Consider the following 18,928-nt stretch of genomic DNA (forward strand, 5'->3'; position numbering starts at 1 on the left):
AGAGACGGGGTACACCCTGAACTGGACAAAGATACTTTATTTATTGTAAATTAATTTTTTTTAGCAATTAAGTACACAAGTATATACAGTAAATGAACAAGTCATTTAAATAGACACATTGGTCCATCTTGTGATCGGATCGGTGATCGTTTTTTTAAACCTAGTGATCGGCCCCAAAAATCCTGACAGTGTAAAGCCTAAGGATTGTGTTCACCTTTTCAGGGACAAATGTTAATTTTGTATTGAAGCTGCACGTTTTATTCATGCTATACTCAGTGACAGTTTTGTTGTGAAATATTAATCAATGGTGGTTAATTTATTGATTGACATTTTTAATTTACTATAGAACTCATCCATAGGGTGAGCTGGAGCCTAATCCCAGCGAACTTTGGTCACTTGTCAATCACAAGGCATACATCTACAAACATCCATTCACACGAACATTCATACCTTTAGGTAATTTAGTCTTAAATTAACCTAACATGCATGTTTATAGAAAGTGGAAGGAAGCAGGAGTACCCAAAGAAAACTCACACAAGAAGCAAAGTCCACATAGGCAGGCCTGAGCCGAAATTTGAACCCAGGCCCTCTTGACTGTGAGGCAGACAGGCTAACCACTACCCCGCCATGCTGCCTGAAGAAACACCCTGACCAATTTTACATGCAAGATCTGCAGGACAAGGAGCCCCTGCCGTCACACACCAGAGCACAGCATAGATTTTGATGGAAGAAAAGAAGATATTTACCCTGTCCTTCATCCTCCAACTCTGTGCAAGGGCCTTGGATCCCTCTATCTTCTCTGAGTGCCGTTTCTTCATGAAGGCCAAAGGCAACTCCCAGTCATTCATGTCAGCCTCCTCCTCAGCGAAGCCCACAGCTGGTGAGTGTAACAAGTCTGCATCCATTTTCATCAGGACCCTACAGAGGAGAACATATGTATGTCAGTAACACACATCCTGTAGCCGAACTCGTAAACTAACATTCTATCCTTCCATTGTAAGCGTCATACCGACCTCACACACAAGGACCCACTTAACTTAGCACATTGTTCAACGATATATAACTTATTTGGATAACCTCTTACAACTAAAATTGACTAGAAAACAACACAATAGCAAATTACAGTAGGCAGTAACAAGGCAATTTATCAACACACAGTTATACAGTTCAAATGATCAATTTTCCCCACCACTAACAGGTTCCAGAATCAATCCAAGCTGACTTGGGTCTCCAATGTGCTCAAATCTGAATGATTCAAAAGCGCATATTTAATCTTATTTTGAGAATGGGCAGTAATTGGCCCAAACACAAGCGTTGAATCTAACTAAAGTATTTGGCAGGGTGCCCACTTTGTTCTTTGTAGCAGCCTTGGTGTTACACACGTAACCCCGCTTGAGTAAACAATATAATGTACATGATGACTTTGGCAAAGTGAAATAGTGTTTCAACGTGAAGTCAACGCTGACATGAGTCTCACAGGGGGGAATCTGCCGCCTAGCCAAATGTTAGCTTCATTTGACAGTTCTTTCTGCCACTGAATACGCGAGGTTAGCTTGCACAACCAAATGACAGCGATGTGCAGAATTGACCGCGAAACGTGCAGATGTGTGCAGACCTCGGCGTGGAGGGACGATCTACTCGGGCTGGGGAAGCTCTTCGTCTCCGGACGATGACAGATACCGTAGCACAAACAATTCCGGTGAGAAAATTGTAGGACAACGTCCACAGTCTGTACAGTATGTCAAACCCGTCAAATCCAAGTTGAACCGGTGCGTGTTTGCAGGGGAATCTGTGGCTCCTCTCCCCACGGCTCTTCGCTATGGGAAGGGGCTGGAGACGAGGCCCATCTCCACACGGACAGTCTGCCACAGCCACGCGAGCCACCGCACCCACTTAACAACGAGTCCACTCCTATGCTCCACTGCCACAAGCCGTGTGGCTATCAGGCAGTTTTGTGCACCGGGTTTCACGAAAATCACACACAATCCTGAGAAATTCACCACAGAACCACTTCATCAGCACTCCTGCAAGGGCGCAGCCATCTTGGGTTCGACCCACAATGCACTGTTTGCGCGAACCTGTCATCTTACGTCACCACTGTTGTTCCTGAGCCACAGGCAGCGAAACACAGCTATCGACAGTAGAAACGCATTGCGCTGTAGCCGCCAGGCTACACAACGTGCCTACGTGGCGGCCATTTTAGGAAGGTCGACGTTCCCATAGAAGGCGATCCATGGCCACTGAAATTAAGTCATAACTTGCTCGATTCATGATTCACGATTTCATGAGGGTTACTACTTTGTCAACGACAAAGCGTATGCTAACAATACACAATATTTTAAAAAAGTATGGCGATATGTTTTCATGTGAAAGGGACTCGCAGTTCCCTTGTCGTTATTGTCCAGCATTTAATGCAACCGTATGCACCACAATGTACCGGCATCCTTGTTCTTTTTTTTTTTTTTTTTTTGCCGAACCCACACGGAATGTGCTGACGACTTTGGCCTTCCAAGCTTAGCGTAGCCGTCAGTATGGAGTTAAAAATGGGCATGTATCCACCGATACAATTTATGGTGAAACATTCACATCCTAAAGCTAGTTAGACAGTCCAATGATTATTATTATAATTATTATAGATACATCCCAATATAAAATACAAATATTTGGTAAAAAAAAAAAAGAAAAAAAAAAGTTATTTCATTTCCGTACTCATACAAAGGGTTCATTAAACACTTGGTATAAAAAGAAAAAACTTTTCAGAGGCCAAATTCCTGCCTATTTTCTACATTAAAAATAATTTTCAGTGTTTGTTACATAATATTGTACTTTCTATAGATGGGTTTTCGTTTGCTGTAAGCTATAACCATCCAAATTATATATACATTCAAACAATCATGAAATATTTCACTCTGAGTGTTTGTAGTGCATCTCTATAATGAGTTTCACTTTTTGAACTGCACTGATAAATGAGGCTTTTGACACGATTCTAATTTATTGAGATGTACCTGTATTATTATTATTATCATTCATTCAGTCATTCATTTTCCACACCGCTTATCCTCACTAAGGTGGAGCTGCTGGAGCCTATCCCAGCTGACTCTGGACGAGAAACAGGGTACACCCTAAACTAGTCGCCAGCCAATCGCAGGGCACATAGACATACAACCATTCATACTCAAATTCACACCTACGGACAATTTATAGCCTTCAATCAAGCTTCCAAGCATGTTTTTTGACTGTGGGAGAAAACCCACACAGGCACGGGGAGAACATCCAAACTCCACAAAGGCAAGGCCAAATTTGAAACCGATTTGAATCCTCAGAACTGTGAGGCAGATGTGCTAACCAGTTCTCCACGATGCTGCTATCATTATTATTATTATTATTATTATTATTATAACGATACCAACATGAGTTACAGTCTATCCATGAATGGTGAATGAGGTTCTTCAAATCCCCCGTCCCCCTGCCGCTCTGTCTCCCTCTTTCAGAGTGATCAGAGTACGCTCAGGCACTCCCTGAGTGTGGCGCTCTGAATAACCAAACAGCACAATCCAATCATTCCGAACGGTCAGGAGTGTAGCAGAGCGTGCTCTGAGTGCATTTCCAAACGCACTTTTTGTGTTGTTCATGTGTTGAGGATGGTGACTATGTTGTCATCCATGCTGGGCAACACCTGCCCACCTCCTCCAGGACACTATGACAGCACTGCACAGCTCCTTTAGTGAGTTACAGACTTTTACAGTGCGGCCGTGTTATAGAGCAATTCCGCCGCTCATTCCTGCCAGCAGCTGCCAGTGTATACAACCTGAACATTGGATAGTTAATGCACGGACAATAATTTGTGTTTTTTACTCGGAGGAGGTTTTCGTGCTGCTTTCTGCTTCTTTTTGCACCAATGTCTTCTCTCACTTCTCTGTCTTCTGGAAATTCAATCCCGATATTTATGGCCTCATAATAAGAAAATAACTGCATGAGTCTCTCTTCCCTCTGTACTACGTATGTACAGTGTATGCATGTTATATTAATGAGCTTGAGCACATAAAATCAGTACATTTTCTGTCCTCCTTGTATGCTATTTTGTATTTCCTGTATCCTCTATTGTTGCTGAAACGATGCAAATTTCCCTATTGTGGGACTAATAAACGTTCACTTATCTTTGTTATGGTTGGACTTTGGGGTCATAATTCCAAATGGTAGTTGGGCGCAGACACAACACTGTTCACCAAAAGAACATCAGTGAAGCATGGTGATGGAGGCATCATGCTTTGGGGCTGTTCTTCTTCAACTCAAACTGGGGCCTCAGACAAGGTGGCAGATGTTATGAACTGCTGGATATAGCAGTCAGTGTTAGCAACAACAAAAAATAATTAAAATCCTGCTGGAACTTCTATTTGTTCTTTTTCTTTCAATCTGGTCAGTGCATTTACCCTCATTTACCTTTACCCTCAGCTTTTCTGCAAGGCAGTGATTGTCTCGGAGGTGTGTTGTGGGGTCGTTACCATGTTGGAATACAGCCATGCAGCCCATTTTGCTCAAGGAGGGAATCATGCTCTACATCTATATGTCACAGTACACGTTGGCATTCATGGTTCCCTCAATGAACTGTAGCTTTCCAGTTTCCGCAGCACTCATGCAGCCCCAGACCATGACACTCTCATCACCGCGATTGACTGTAAGTAAGACACACTTGTCTTTGTACTCCTCACCTGGTTGGTGCCACACACACTTGTGCCAAATAGTTTTTATCTTGGTCTCATCAGACCACAGGACATGGTTTCAGTCAGCCATGTGCCCGCATCAATATAGTACTATAGTAATATAATAATAATCATTACAAGTAAGCAATACTAATAACATCCGTATTCCTATATACGTTAATACAATAATTAAAACAAATTATTATATCAGTATCAGCAATGAAAAGAAAAAAACACAAGCAAAACAAAAACGACCATAAAAAGCACCTATACCTACTGTTTATAGTTTTATATAATGTGCATTGTATATATTGTCCCATATATTACTAATATAATTATTTTGAAACTACATCCTCCTCAAGTGAAAATCATTTGTTTGTATTGGTTTTTGTTTGGTTGATTTTTGGACAGTGTTTCCGCTCCACACTCAGTCTTGTTGTTTTTCTTGAGGCCACAAAATAGTTGCGCATGAATCAACAGCATTGCACTTCATTTTGCCTCAATTGCTCTGAGATGTAATTAATCAGCTCCTTCAATGGGTAATTTGATTTTACGTTTTTCTTTCAACAAAAGACTGATTGCTGTGTGCAAGTTGTCGCCACCTGAATCAAGTGAACAAAGCAAGTTTGCACATGAGACGTCCTCAACACCCTTTGTTGTCAAGTTTCACACTCATTTCTCAAACAACAGGAGCCAAAGGTTTGTTCTTTAAATGTGCACACGTCACAGAGTGAATATCCTGTCCCACCTGTCCCGAGTTCAGAAGAACTCACTCAGGCAGTATGTCATGACATTTCCTAGAGCCATGTAATTGGAACGGGCAAGCAACATGTTTACCAGTTTGTTCGTAGTCAACAATGATATTTGCTTGTGGGGCTTGATAACTTTAATCAGGCCCAAGTCATGCTGTCTTGGGCCTGATTAATAAAGGAGTAAGCTGTGGAGCGATCACAACAGGTTTCTTGGCGCTGTCAGCTCATCAGAAAACATGAAACTGATACATCCAATGGATAGACCACGATAACATCCTTCTCACTGCATTTACGAGCCTTGCAATCGTCACTACGACCCCTCGACCTGCCTTACAAAAAGCAGTTCAGCAATCTGATCTGGAAGAAACTCATTGGTCCATATAGGTGAGTTTGTGCCTCTTGCGTCACATCACTAGTGCCCACGGCAGGGTGGAACCGATCCAATTTGAGGTGTGAAAGAGGTTGAAACCCTGGCTCGGCTCATCTGCAACAAAGGCAGGACAAGCGAGAGAAGATGAGTGTTCTTTTTCTTCAGATCTCCTTCTCCCCTAGGGATCAAGGTGACATGAACAACTGGAAACAAGGGTGAGACAGAAGGAGGAAACTTTTTTCCAAGAATTGATTGCCACGCAGCGAGGAAAAAAAAGATAGTTACATGAACAGCAAGTGATTCAAGAGCTGGAAACATGCCATTATGCGTTGCTCATGTGTGATTCCACACACACACACGTGCACATGCACGCAGGCACACTAACATACACACACAGACACACACACACACACACACGCTGTTGTAGTACGCTCATGTCTCGAAAAGAGGTTATCTTTGACCTTTTTGGGTACAAGACAGTACAGTAGACCATACCATCATCATCCCCCTGTACACCTCTGTTTACTCATATTGTGCTGTTCATGTGTACTGTCCCTGTTGACTGTTGTGGCTTCCAAGTCATCTTTACAATGCATTAATAAACACGTCTGCAGTGATTAATGTGTTGTATTTTATGTTGCATAATGACAAGCCAATGTGCCCTGAGCACAGACTGTTTCAGTTGAGAGCTTATCTTTCACAATTCACACTCAAGGTTGACTGAATATGTCCACAAAGCCCCAAAGCAAAATCGGCACAACAACATGTTTTAAATTGTATCTTACTTGTGATCATATTATTCTTTTAGCTGCCCACAACCAGAGATACAGTACACTAGAAACTTGAGAGAATACCAATAAGTACATGTTCGAGTTGGGGATACTGAAGGTAAAAGGCTTTCTGAAGCTTTACTATGCCTAAAGATGAGCCTGGAATCTGAGGAGGTTTACACTTTGTCTGATTGTCCAACCTGTATGCTATAAATATATCAGAAATACTGTCAGATACAGGATAATAAAACAGAAAACCTGCAACCTCTATGGCCTTGGGTAAGCATATCGTTGAGCAGTTGAACTGAAATGTTCTGTTCATTTATTGAAAGGAAACCGCTGATAATTATTACAGAACTCTGCAGTCTAGGCGCTTTATACATTTATGTCCCGAAGTATTTGAATAGTAACAGAGTTTATTGGATTTTGCCTTTGTACACCCCCGAAATTGACTTGAAATAACACAATACTACACATCATTATCAATGAAGTGTAGACTTTCAGCTATAATTCAAGACCCCTTATAAAAATATGACTTTTACCCTTCAGTAATTACAGCCAGTGTATGGCGAGTACCTTGATTTTTATAGAGGTTCAAAAATTTGGGACCTGACATAATTGTCAAGTAATTACAATTTTCCAATTTTGAATGACTGTTGCTAAAATGTGAACAGTTGGAATGCTAACATATAACAAGATAGCATCCTGAGTACAAAAATCAGGGATTTTACATTATGCAAAAATCAGGGATTTTACTTTATGCCCTGCCTTCATATTTGTATTATGTATTGTATGTGCTTAAGTCCTTTTTACGCGCCTGGCTTACGAACATTTTAGCTATAGTGTATTCTCACGTCCAGAGTTCTGACATACCCAATGTGCGTAACCTGAAAATTTGTGTGCAACCACCAAAGAGGCGTGACTCAGTGAAGTCTCAGGATCGCTGCAAATCATGGAATATAGCGTTTTCCTGAGACTTGTGAATCTCATAGAAATTCATTTGGTAAATATAGCACATTGTAAATATGATGTGTTTATTTTATTCCGTATGAAACAAATCCAATAAAAGTAATTTAATCAGGATACTGTGCTTATGACTGAACGCATGTTTGAAGGTCCATTAATAAAAAAGGGGGTGTGCCTGCCATTGTATAGATCAGCGGTGCCCTGCAACCTTCCTTAAGTCCACGGGAGAATGCGCACAGTATGCACGCAGGGCCAGATTTGACAGGGAATCCCCACATATCAGGTTTGCTCCATCTAGAGTGTGTACCTGGCATGAGGGTGTGAAAATGACGGATTTGAGTGGATGGGAGAATGCGTGCAGCCACAAAAGTACGCAGTTGTGCGCCTTTTCCGACCTGCGCACAGGAGAATTACTGTATGACCCTAAGGGAGGTCCTCTATTGGGCTGATATCAGGCCACTGACTTGATGATTGAGAAATACTCAATTACTTTTGCCTTCAAAAAGTAAATCCAGTCAGCAGTTAAAGTGGATTATGGTTAAAAGCTATCCTTGGTAGGGGGAATCCTTCATAACCAACAGAAATCAAGAAGAGCATAGAGAATTGGGTATCATTTTCAAAATCTACAATCAACAGACGTGCTCATGAAAGTAAAAACAGAGGTACAAACCTCTGGTAATACTCACATGAACTGGAAAGCCAGAATATAGCTAGTTTGATTTATTTGCCAGGAAACGTCTAAAAAAAAAAAGAATCCCAAGGTCTGGGATCAGATTTTTTCCCCCCACAGAAACCAAGGGCAACTTTTATCAGAAGGATGGGGCGAGAGAAGAAAATCCATACAGAATATAATTGAACAGACTCACTGGTTTATTAATGATGTTACTGCCGAGGATGGATGGATGTTTCCGCTCATTTGAAGTTGTGTCTCTCAACTAAATGCAACATTGTATGGTATAAGATACATAACATCTGTTGGGCACCAAAAGGTAAACATAAACTACAGCCACTGATCATATTGGAGCATTTTGCAGTTAAAGAAATGTAGATATACAATTGATGTACTGTAGAAATACTATAGATATACAGTATGTACACAACTACTAGAATAATAATAGACAATAGATAAGATAGGTATTTTACACTAGCAGTGTATATAGATAGTGTAAAATGCCTCTGTAAAGACAAGACAATCAATAACCACTTACATACATAGTAAATGCCATACATCCTGCAATGTAACCTTCACTAATAAGTTCACACCACACCCAATCATCTTAATGAAGTTCTGTGTCTTTGTTGTGCATCTTCCATGTGCATGTGTCTCATTGATAGATGACTTACAAGAGACACAATACAAACATGTTGGCAGCAGTTGAAAAGCATTTTAAAAATATTGGCATTTTTTGGTTTGACTATCTAGACCAGATTCAAAAATAAAAATGTACATCCAGTACATGAAAGAGGAAGAAGGAGGACAACATGTGTTAAGGGGAGTTATGTATTTGACATAAGGTCAAGTGGGAGCAAGGTTTATTAGAACACTGTCCTTGTCACACCAAGAGGTTCAGAGGGACACTTTGACCCAAACACACGCACGCACGCACGCACGCACACAAGCACCACTCATCCATTGACTGAAAATGCACACACTGCAAGCACATCATCTGCTGATCACAATAACAGATGGTGGTGGTTTCAAGTAGAGGGGTCAGAGGGTGGGCCATTGCAGACCACTTCGACTGGGAATGCTTGTTTTGTGAGCATGCTTCAGTAGCCTTGTGTATTAATAAAAGTCGTGACTCACACAGATTTAAGTGGTTCTTTTGAAATTTACATTACAATGGTTCACTTTGTTTTGCTCAAGGTCTGAAATAAGCATGCATGCCCCAAAAGCTATAATTTGACTGGAGTTTTTATGGAATATATTCATAAAAAAAACAAATATATTATATATATTTGTTTCATTCGGACGACGAATGAAACAAAAGGGTAAAAAGAATACTGTGGACATCAACTAAGATTTCATCCATCCAACCATTTTTTTATGCTGTTTGTCTTCATTAGGGTCACAGGTGACTTGGAGCAGAACCCAGCAGAAGTGGATTAAGTAGCCAAAAATTGTACTTCCGTCATGTGCTGTTACTTTTGAATAATATGACTCAAATAAAAGTCAAAAGTAGTTATAATAAGCGGTATAGAACAATGAATTTACCTAAACTAATTTTATTTAATCTGTAAACTGTCTAGGATGTCAGTCTTTGGAATTCAGGGGTCAAAAACTGAAAAAGCTTGAGTGTTTGAAATCCTATTTTAGATATGTGAATTTCTCATTTGAAAAAAAATAAAGTTTGAGGTGAACAAGATTTTAATCTCTTCATACGTCAAAACATTACTTGAAATGCTTGTGTTGTCCTTTTGTATTAGACACATGGGACAGTGAATATCTAACATTTGTTTTCAGAAAAACTGTAGCTATTTTTTTTTGTACAGTGGGTCACAGTCATACCAGAGCAGAAAGGACATTCCCAAAACAATTTTCATAAAGTTTGAAGTGCGTTGTTCAAAAAGTGATGAAGCGCGCGTCTTAAATTCTGCGAACTGTTGATAAAAGAAAGAACAATATAGCATGTCCAAAGCACTGTAACTGCTATTGGCAAGATAATTGTATTTCATGTGGCTTATTATACATTGTGTAATAAAAACATGTCTATTCTTCTCTATAAACCGGAAAAATGTTAAGAGCTGCATATTCTTTTATTTTTAGTGGATGCTTTGTAAAATCTACAACACTGTGAAAATGACATCAAATACGACTTTAACCTTTTCTCCAAACCGCAATGCAGAACAAAATAAAATGAAATACATAAAACATCCCCTTCTTTAGGAAATGTTTCAGTGAAGCGGAAATAGATTTGCCATTTCAGTCAGTCTGGTAGTAAAAACCATATTCCTACTTCCTTCTTGCAAACATTTTAGCCACAGACTTTGTGTAGACAAGACCAAATGATGAAAATGTTGTTTCTGGAGGGAGTCCAACGCGAGTGGCTTGATGAAGAGCGCTGTCGTGGGGAAGTGTTAATGGGCTTCCTTTGGAGAATTATGATAACGTTTTCTTAGCAACTAGCGCAACACGCAATGCCAAGAGTATTTGTTTATGTCACTTTGCCTTTTTATTAGTAGAGATCATTGTGTAGCTGCACTGTAACAAAACAGTGTTCCACGTTCCAAATAATTCACTACATGTCAACTATTAGTTGTACACATGCAACTACTGTTAAAATTGTATATGCTTTGCATTTTCATAATTGAAGCGTCTGCATTTGAGACTACGTTTTTGTGTGTGGAAGTGCAGCATGTAAGGTATAAATAGCTTTGACCTCAACATCATTCGAGTTTTCAATGATGAGTAAGCTCTCAGCTGGACACGTGCTCTCTCGATTCTCTTTTCATCTCTTTCTATTGCTGTTTGTTGGTTGGCTGACGTCAGTGTAGCTGCCTCACCTTGGTTACTTGGTGTGACGTCTGTGCCAAAACAAACAAAACTGTAATATTTTTTTTTTATCTGATTTTGTAAAGCAGTGAAAATTCAGCCCTTGACATACAGTACATAATAGTGAAATACCTAACAAGACTCTTTTTAACTGTTTAAAATATGACACTATTCTCACTTTATTTCTTAATAATTATGTAACATTATAATGGCACTCTATTTAAATGGGACACATTATGTAAAATGTGCTTTTTAATTTTTGTATACAAATAGTTGGGTCTCTGGCGTGTCTGCCCTCCCATCACGTATGAAATTAAATAACCGATAACTCCTTCTGAAAATGTCCATGAGTTTGCTGTTCTGCACTTCTGCCCCACTATTACCGAACAGTGGGGGTAATTTACATAATAACCACACCCACGGCGAGTTTCTCAGCCAATGACTTGGCAGCTAGGTTGGGTATAAGTTCCAGAGCGAAAGAACTCATTTGAAGCAGCCGCCAAAACAGTAATCGTGTCAAAATCTAAAGGCAAGCAGAGCTGCAGGGTTAGCATTAGCGATGTTGTGCGCCAAACTGCTACATTCAGTTACGTGTATTTTGGTGGCTTGGTGATGAAATCATGATGACATTTCCTCTAGAAGTGACGAGGCAATGGAATCCCTGTGGATGATCACTTTAAGTCTGTGTGTGCTGATGGCTTCACATAAGGTTACCAGAGCTACACAGCAATTCCCTGCTATTTGTGGGGGATGAGCCTTGTCGCAAATGACGAAAAACATGAGTAATTGACACTCCGCTTGCCGGAAAGTGTTAGATGTAGCCCACTGGTCATCGTCCGACGATCGGACTCGCCATTGATTGGCCCAGCGGTATGCGGGGCGGGATGAGGGCTGACGTATCGCATGAGATAGATCCGACTTTTAAAATGAGCCAATATTCCCATGACAAAAAGAAAATATGCTGTATAAATAGGTCTATCATTCTTGATCTTTGGTGTATTTTGACAAAAGCATGGCCATACATGTTATACAAAAACCGCTCAGTAATGCCGTTTTCCCACTTTTATTACAGATCAACCTTGTTCGAGGCCTGATTTCTACTGAATAACATTTTACTTTAATCATTTCAAAAATGAATTATTGGTGGCAGTTTGCAGTTGTATACAGACATATTTTAGTCACATTATTTAGCTTCATTAAAGAGAAATTATTCTACAATGTTATTGCCAGTGAGTGTCTTTCAAAATGTGATAACCTTGCTCCCTTTTCTTGCGTTTGCTGCCCTGTCAGTGTTTTTTTTTTTTTTTTTTTCCATCAACCCTTCCACATCTTTTCTCCACTACGAGCGCAAATGCCGGATAAATACGCTTGCTGTTTTCAGCCAGTGTGTGAAATGGCTTGTATCTGTCTTTGCTGTTAGACGGTGGCTTCTATTATAAAGCGTTGCATTATTCAGCAGGCCTGAGAGACTGATCATTACAGATTGGAGTCCTTTTCCATCCTACCTCTGGTGTCCAACTCAGTATGCATGCCAGTAAAAGTATAGAACTGATCATGCGTGTGGACTTGAGGAACATATCAGCACCAGTCTGCTTCCCGCTATGAGCACCCAAGATGATTACGGCAATAAGGTAGCACCGTCCTTCGGCATATGCTGTCTGAAAAGTGTTTCAGTGTTACAGCTGACACATGGCAAGGAAAATATGACAGCCCATATGGCGCTGGGCTGCGACACATTATAAGGTGAGAGATATTGTGGCTCACATGGCAAACTACACATCCGTGACGGTAAACCACACTGACATGATGATTGAAAAACTGCAGACTTTGCTCCTTGCTGGCAAATAAGCTTGTGTTGGGCAGCTAAATGCAACAAAGTGGCCCTTGTTGATCTGTGGCAAGCTTATGAGATCTAATGACACGCATCCTGCTGAGATAAGGAGAATGTCGTACATGCCTGTCCTGGAGCAATTAAGCCCCCATCCACCATTTGTTTCATATGCCACCGCATGGCTCAAGCTCAGCATCTTGCTGATTACAACACACAGGATCAATTATTAAACTAATTAAAGTGGACTTATGGGTCAATTTTCCTCCCACCTTGAGTCAATGGCCGCGGAGTCGTCATGCCTAAAGTCTGAAAAACCTCTTGCAATGTAACTGAATTACAAATGTTTCACCTGAACGTTTGTCTCCACAATTTAGTTTGTGACCACAGTTTTACACAGCACTGTGAGGCAAGTGGGACAGAGAATTGATGTGTCTCTGATTAGTTGTGCTCATTTGGCAGGAGAACGCACTGTAACACAAGGAACACATTTCACATTTCCTTCTGGTCCTTTGACTTGTAACATTTGTTCTTTTGTACTAGCGGACACTAAACAGGCTTTCATCCATCCATCTCTGGTCTCTGTACTGTTGTCAAATGTGTATATATTTTTTAAATTACAAGTAGTATGTTGTTCTCTAATGTCCCTTTTTGTTTAAAAAAAAAAAAAAAAAAAAAAAAAAAAAAAAAGGACAGTCAGTTCAAATTGATTTTGTGACTTTTGTGATTTGTTTTGATGTTATAGCCAGAGAGATCTTGTTGGGTGGCTTGTATATTAATGGCAAGTGTGACATAACGGGCTATTAAAGGATCTTTTTAAAAAATAATAATATTATTATTATTATTTTAAACACAACCCTTCCCTGTCATTTTTACAGTATATAGATACTCATTGAATGGAAAATGCAAGGAAAGTGCATCCATCCGCTGCTTTCAGTCCATTACCAAGCACATTATTAAAATACCATACAGCAATCTATACGGTTTGTGTTTTGGGAAAAGGAAGGCGGTTGGCGGAGTGCTCCTTCAGGCTCATTTAAGGTGGCCGCAATCGTCGTTATGTACCGTAGTGACAGGAAAGACTTAAAAGTGACTGTTTCTATTTGCCCCGTCACCTAGAATTTCGAATTACAAGTGAAACGATAATGCATGTATACAATATTGAATGATTGGGAAATGGGATCACTTGAACGGGAGCGACCGTGAGCTTTACAGCCGGCGCTTGGCACTGGTATGAAGCGCGTGGGCGCCTGTTCCTCGCAGCGTGCACGAGCTTAAAGAATGGGCCGCGGTGTGAATGGGGGGCTGCGTCAAGCGCGCTATATAAAGGCGCACGGCTCGCTGCGGCTGCAAGCTTCGGTGAACAGCTCCGCGGTGCTGAACGCCTCAGCAGCTCCATTGTCACTTCGCGAGAGCGACACGAGTGGAACCATGGAGCGACTCCCGTGGAAACTTGTTCTCCTTTGTTGCCTGGCCACCTCGGAGAGCTCCGCGCAAGACTCGGGACAGACGCATTTTATTTGCACGTCGGTGCCCAAGGATACGGACTTGTGCGCGGCCACCATGCAGAACAGCGGGCCGGCGGAGGACCTGAAGACCACCGTCATGCAGCTGCGAGAGACCGTGCTGCAGCAAAAGGAGACCATCATGAACCAGAAGGAGACAATCAGGGAACTAACGTCCAAGTTGAGTCGGTGCGAGAGTCAGAGCCTCCCGGCCGCGGCGGGACCCGGCGGGAGGCGGCCGGGCGTCAAGAACACGATGGGGGACATCTCACGAGGCACCGCAGAGACCCTGGCCCAGCTGGGACACACTTTACAGACTCTCAAACAGAGACTGGAGAACCTCGAGGTAGGCAAGTTCCACTACACCTCTGCTCCACTCTTTGGGCTCTCGCGCTGTTCGACAAACAACCTTCAAGTGTGTCTTTAAGTGAGTATAGACGGTATAGTCGCATCATTAAAATGATGCAATACAAGAGCTGTATCACGGAAAATAAGCATGCTTAGTTGAGTTTGGGAATCACAGAGAGAGGTGCATACATACATACATAGATAGAAGGATTGATTGATTGACTGATAGCCTACTTGATTCATCCCGTGTGGGAAATTAGTCACTGCAGCAATCTCCACACATCTACACTAGTATTAATACGATCGAAACAACCAACAGAGTAAAAACAAAAGAGCAGCGTTGAAGGAAATTTGTATCTAATCTAAGCAAGGGGGGAAAAAAACCAAACAGACGATTAACATATTGCATGCATGGCATATGAGATGAATTTGACAGTAGGTTTATTCCTACGAACGCACGTTATCGCGTTTGGAGTGGCGTGCAGTGCAATGCATCAGAACGACAGTGTAACATTTGAGTTTGTTGGGTCGCTTTCAGTATGATTCAGTGCCGCACGATGCCTTTGCAAACTACATAATAAAGTAGCCGGCGAATGCGCATACGGGAAAGCGTGATTCGTTATTCTCAATAATGTGACATAGAGCTAAACATCCGCAGATACAGTAAAGCGTACGCACCTAATTTACAAATAAAGATTTCCATCAGAAAAGGAGTCCTTATTTTTATTTTTTGAAACACCTCCCTTTTCTCCCCCCGCACGCTACAGCAATACAGCAGAGGGAATAACACCGTGCAGGCGAACAGTCTGAAGGATCTGCTTCAAAACAAGATCGATGACATGGAGAAGCAGGTTCTGTCTCGGGTCAACACGTTAGAAGAAGCCAAAAGTGGCTCCAGGAATGGCAGCGAGCAACGGAACCGAGTGGAGTCCACGCTCACTTCTCTGCACCACCGCATCACCGACCTGGAGAAAGGTGGGTTGACAGCGCAATGCTAACAGTGGATGTTTTATAAGAGGAGTGTCATTAAAGTTGATTGATTGCTCAAGGGCACGCCATCCTCTCGAAGCCCGATACGATGAGTTCATGAACTCCCATCGACTCAAATGTTGTTGTTGTTGTTGTTGTTTTCCACTTGCTGCTGCGGCAGCCATCGCCTCGCGCGCACACTGAGAGGAGCAAAGAGAGCTGCATTGCTTTGCATATCTTAAGACTTGTTTGGCCTTTCGCCTTCTGGCGTTTCGCTGTCAGTGTGACTTGCAAAAATAAATAAATAAATAAATACATTAATTAAAAAAAAAAAAAAAAAAAAGCCATAAGTAGGCTATATTTCTGCTGCGGAGAGCTAATGCCTAGGAGAAGTGCTTTTCTCATGGGCGAGTTGGAGCATTTATGAGGCTTTTTCATCCCTCCAACTCGTGTGTGTGTGTGTGTGTGTGTGTGTGCGTGTGTGTGTGTGTGCGTGTGTGTGTGTGAGTGTGTATGCTGGTATTCACACATCACTTATGACCACATCAGCCTTCCAGTGTGGACATTTCTCCTGGTAGCCTCCTCTGGCTTCCTCCCACATTCCCAAAACACGTAAATAAGGCCGCTAAATGAGGCGTCTACTTTGGCCGGCGACCAGTCCAGGGTGCAACCCGCCTCTCGTCTAAAGTCAGATGGGATAGGCTCGAGATCACCCGTGGCCCTCGGCGGGAAAAGCGGTTTAGAAAATGGATGGACGTATGGCCACGTCACTGGTCATCAAGGAAAAGCTTGATATCTCGTCAAACAAGTGATAGTCAAACGCAGTCTTATTGGATAATACAAACAGGAGGACAGAAAATCATGTCTTTCATTTGTCACTCTTGAGTTGTCTTCATGTGAATTCCATTGACATCTTCATTGTTGGCTCATGCGCATAAACACGTCTGTTGATTCATGCATCTCTATCCTCATTTCTAAATAAACCTACTAGATACAAAAGAATACCCATAGCGTGCAGATAAGACGCAAACCTTTGCAGACAGACTGACATTAATCTCATGTGCAGGCAAAGAAAACAGACCCACCGACAAGTTCCAGTTGACGTTCCCCCTGAGAACCAACTACATGTACGCCAAAGCCAAGAGGAGTCTGCCTGAGATGTACTCCTTCACCGTGTGTCTGTGGATCAAGTCCAATGCCTCACCAGGGGTGGGGACACCCTTTTCGTACGCTGTCCCGGGTCAGGCCAACGAACTGGTGCTGATTGAATGGGGAAACAACCCAATGGAGATTCTCATTAATGACAAGGTACATATTATACTGAAAGTCCAACACTATAGGCAGAAAGTTAAAATACTTCTTTAAATGAACAATCTGTAACTTCCCTGAGCCAAATCAGGAAGTGAGGGAGAAAAAAAAAATGGTAGCAAGGTGGGAAAGATAAGAGTGGATGTGATTCAGTTGGATTGGGAGGGACGTGTGTAGGAAGTCCTTTCAAGTTGCAAATGCTGTGGTTTAAATCGAAATGTGTCTGCTGCAGGTCGCAAAGCTGCCGTTCCTGATCAACGACGGCAAATGGCATCACCTTTGCATCACGTGGACCACCCGAGATGGGATGTGGGAGGCCTTCCAGGATGGTGTGATGAGGGGACAGCGGTGAAAATCTGGCACCGTATCACCCAGTCAAACCAGAAGGGGTGCTCGTCCTGGGACAGGAGCAGGTAGATTAAAAAAACACATTGCCAAAATTAGCAGCAGAGAAATCTAATTTTCAGTTTGAAACTAGGGTACAGTAGAACCTCCAAACATTTTACAATCTACACTGTCATACAACCATACAAAACATTATTACCATTAAATAAAGTATGACACATACAACACAAATTAAATACAATTACTCAACTTCGGATGGCACATGGTGTGTAACTACTGTATCATGTGAGTGTATAAATATGTTAAGGAGGAAAAAAATGAAAATTTAGGACACAAAAAACTATGAAGTCCCAGTTAACTGATGATACGTGGTGGATGCAGTGGCAAATGTGCAGAGGTGGGATTATTGCTTGTGCTTAGCCGGCGTGTATCTTGACATTAAACTCTGACTCTTCCGAAAACAGCTGACTTTGCACTGTTGTTTCCATCCTTTTATGTTACTGATGTTGACATAGTGTCACCTTAGATTTACAGTATAACATACCGAGCAGCCAGGACAGAGGCACGTGCTAGTTTCCTCTGTTGTGATAACTGTATCTTTTTCTCTTTTGTTTTCAAAACCCACAACTTAAAACAAAACAAAAAATATGACTTGACTCTTGCAATATCTTCACACATTTTGGTTTAACAACTGTTTTTATTTGTCTCCTTCTCCAGGATACACTAGGAGGAGGCTTTGATGCCACACAAGCCTTTGTTGGTGAGTTAGCAAACCTAAACATGTGGAATAGGAAACTGTCCATCACCGAAATCTACAACTTGGCAACCTGCAACAGTAAAGCACAGGCTGGCAATGTGTTCTCTTGGATGGAGAGCAACATTGAAATATTTGGAGGAGCAACCAAGTGGGCCTTCGAGCCTTGTCGTTCAGCTAACTGAACTGAGGTGAAGCCATGGAGAAAAGGCCTCTGTGTATTTCAGAGTTTATGTTGTTCTCGTCTTCATTTGATGTTTGTTAGAGGCCATTTGATCTTGAGTTTAGTTGTAAGCTTCAATCTGGGATTTCTGCCATTTCTAAGTATTCTTGTGCCGAACAACAATTTTCATCCTGGAGGGTTGGGTGGGGGGGTTATCATTCTGGGAAACCTTCAGTTGAAAGCACAACTTAGATTTTTGTTTTGGCTTCTTTCGTCCGGGACAAGCAGCTGGCAACGTACGCTCCGTATCTGGATAAGTCACCGTCCGAGCAAGGAATTATATAACCGTTCCCACCTGTTTCTCAGAGGAACCATTGTCAATTCCTGTCAGTGGTTGACGCTGTGAAGAGATTTTGAGCGTGAATTTTCCTCCTCATATTACTTCTTTACGCCGCTTGGCCCCTCCGGAACTTGCACTGTGACTGACAAAGAGAACGGAAGGAGAGGAAGGCATGGATGAAGAATGCAAAGTCAGACTGTGGTACAAGTCAGTTTGTATATGTCGTTCGCTTCAAGTTTTTCTGTAAGAATGTCGCCGACTTGCCAACATTGTTACAAAGCCTGGGTGCCTTGGGCTGTTACAAATGTTCAGCGCAC

The 18,928-nt window shown here is 41.8% G+C and overlaps 2 protein-coding genes across 4 annotated transcripts in view; one reads left to right on the forward strand and one right to left on the reverse strand.

Moving 5' to 3' along the window:
• rptor (regulatory associated protein of MTOR, complex 1) overlaps positions 1-2,044 on the reverse strand; it is a 152,831-nt gene extending 150,787 nt beyond the window's left edge. For all 3 annotated transcript variants that reach the window (XM_061680157.1, XM_061680158.1, XM_061680156.1), the window contains exons 1-2: positions 1,616-2,044; positions 747-918 (exon numbers count right to left, since the gene is read on the reverse strand). In XM_061680157.1, coding sequence (XP_061536141.1) covers positions 747-911 — 165 coding nt within the window. In that variant the 5' untranslated portion in view covers positions 912-918; positions 1,616-2,044. The remainder of the gene's footprint in view (positions 1-746; positions 919-1,615) is intronic.
• Positions 2,045-14,250: 12,206 nt separating this feature from the next.
• LOC133404129 (neuronal pentraxin-1-like) lies at positions 14,251-18,460 on the forward strand. The gene is given in 6 exon segments (XM_061679762.1): positions 14,251-14,730; positions 15,500-15,707; positions 16,768-17,009; positions 17,242-17,346; positions 17,348-17,422; positions 18,072-18,460. Coding segments are annotated over 6 exon segments (1,272 nt in total). The 5' UTR covers positions 14,251-14,310; the 3' UTR covers positions 18,294-18,460.
• The last annotated feature ends 468 nt before the right edge of the window (positions 18,461-18,928 follow it).

This window comes from Phycodurus eques, chromosome 6 (genome assembly GCF_024500275.1).
Source record: "Phycodurus eques isolate BA_2022a chromosome 6, UOR_Pequ_1.1, whole genome shotgun sequence".
Lineage (NCBI taxonomy): Eukaryota > Metazoa > Chordata > Actinopteri > Syngnathiformes > Syngnathidae > Phycodurus > Phycodurus eques.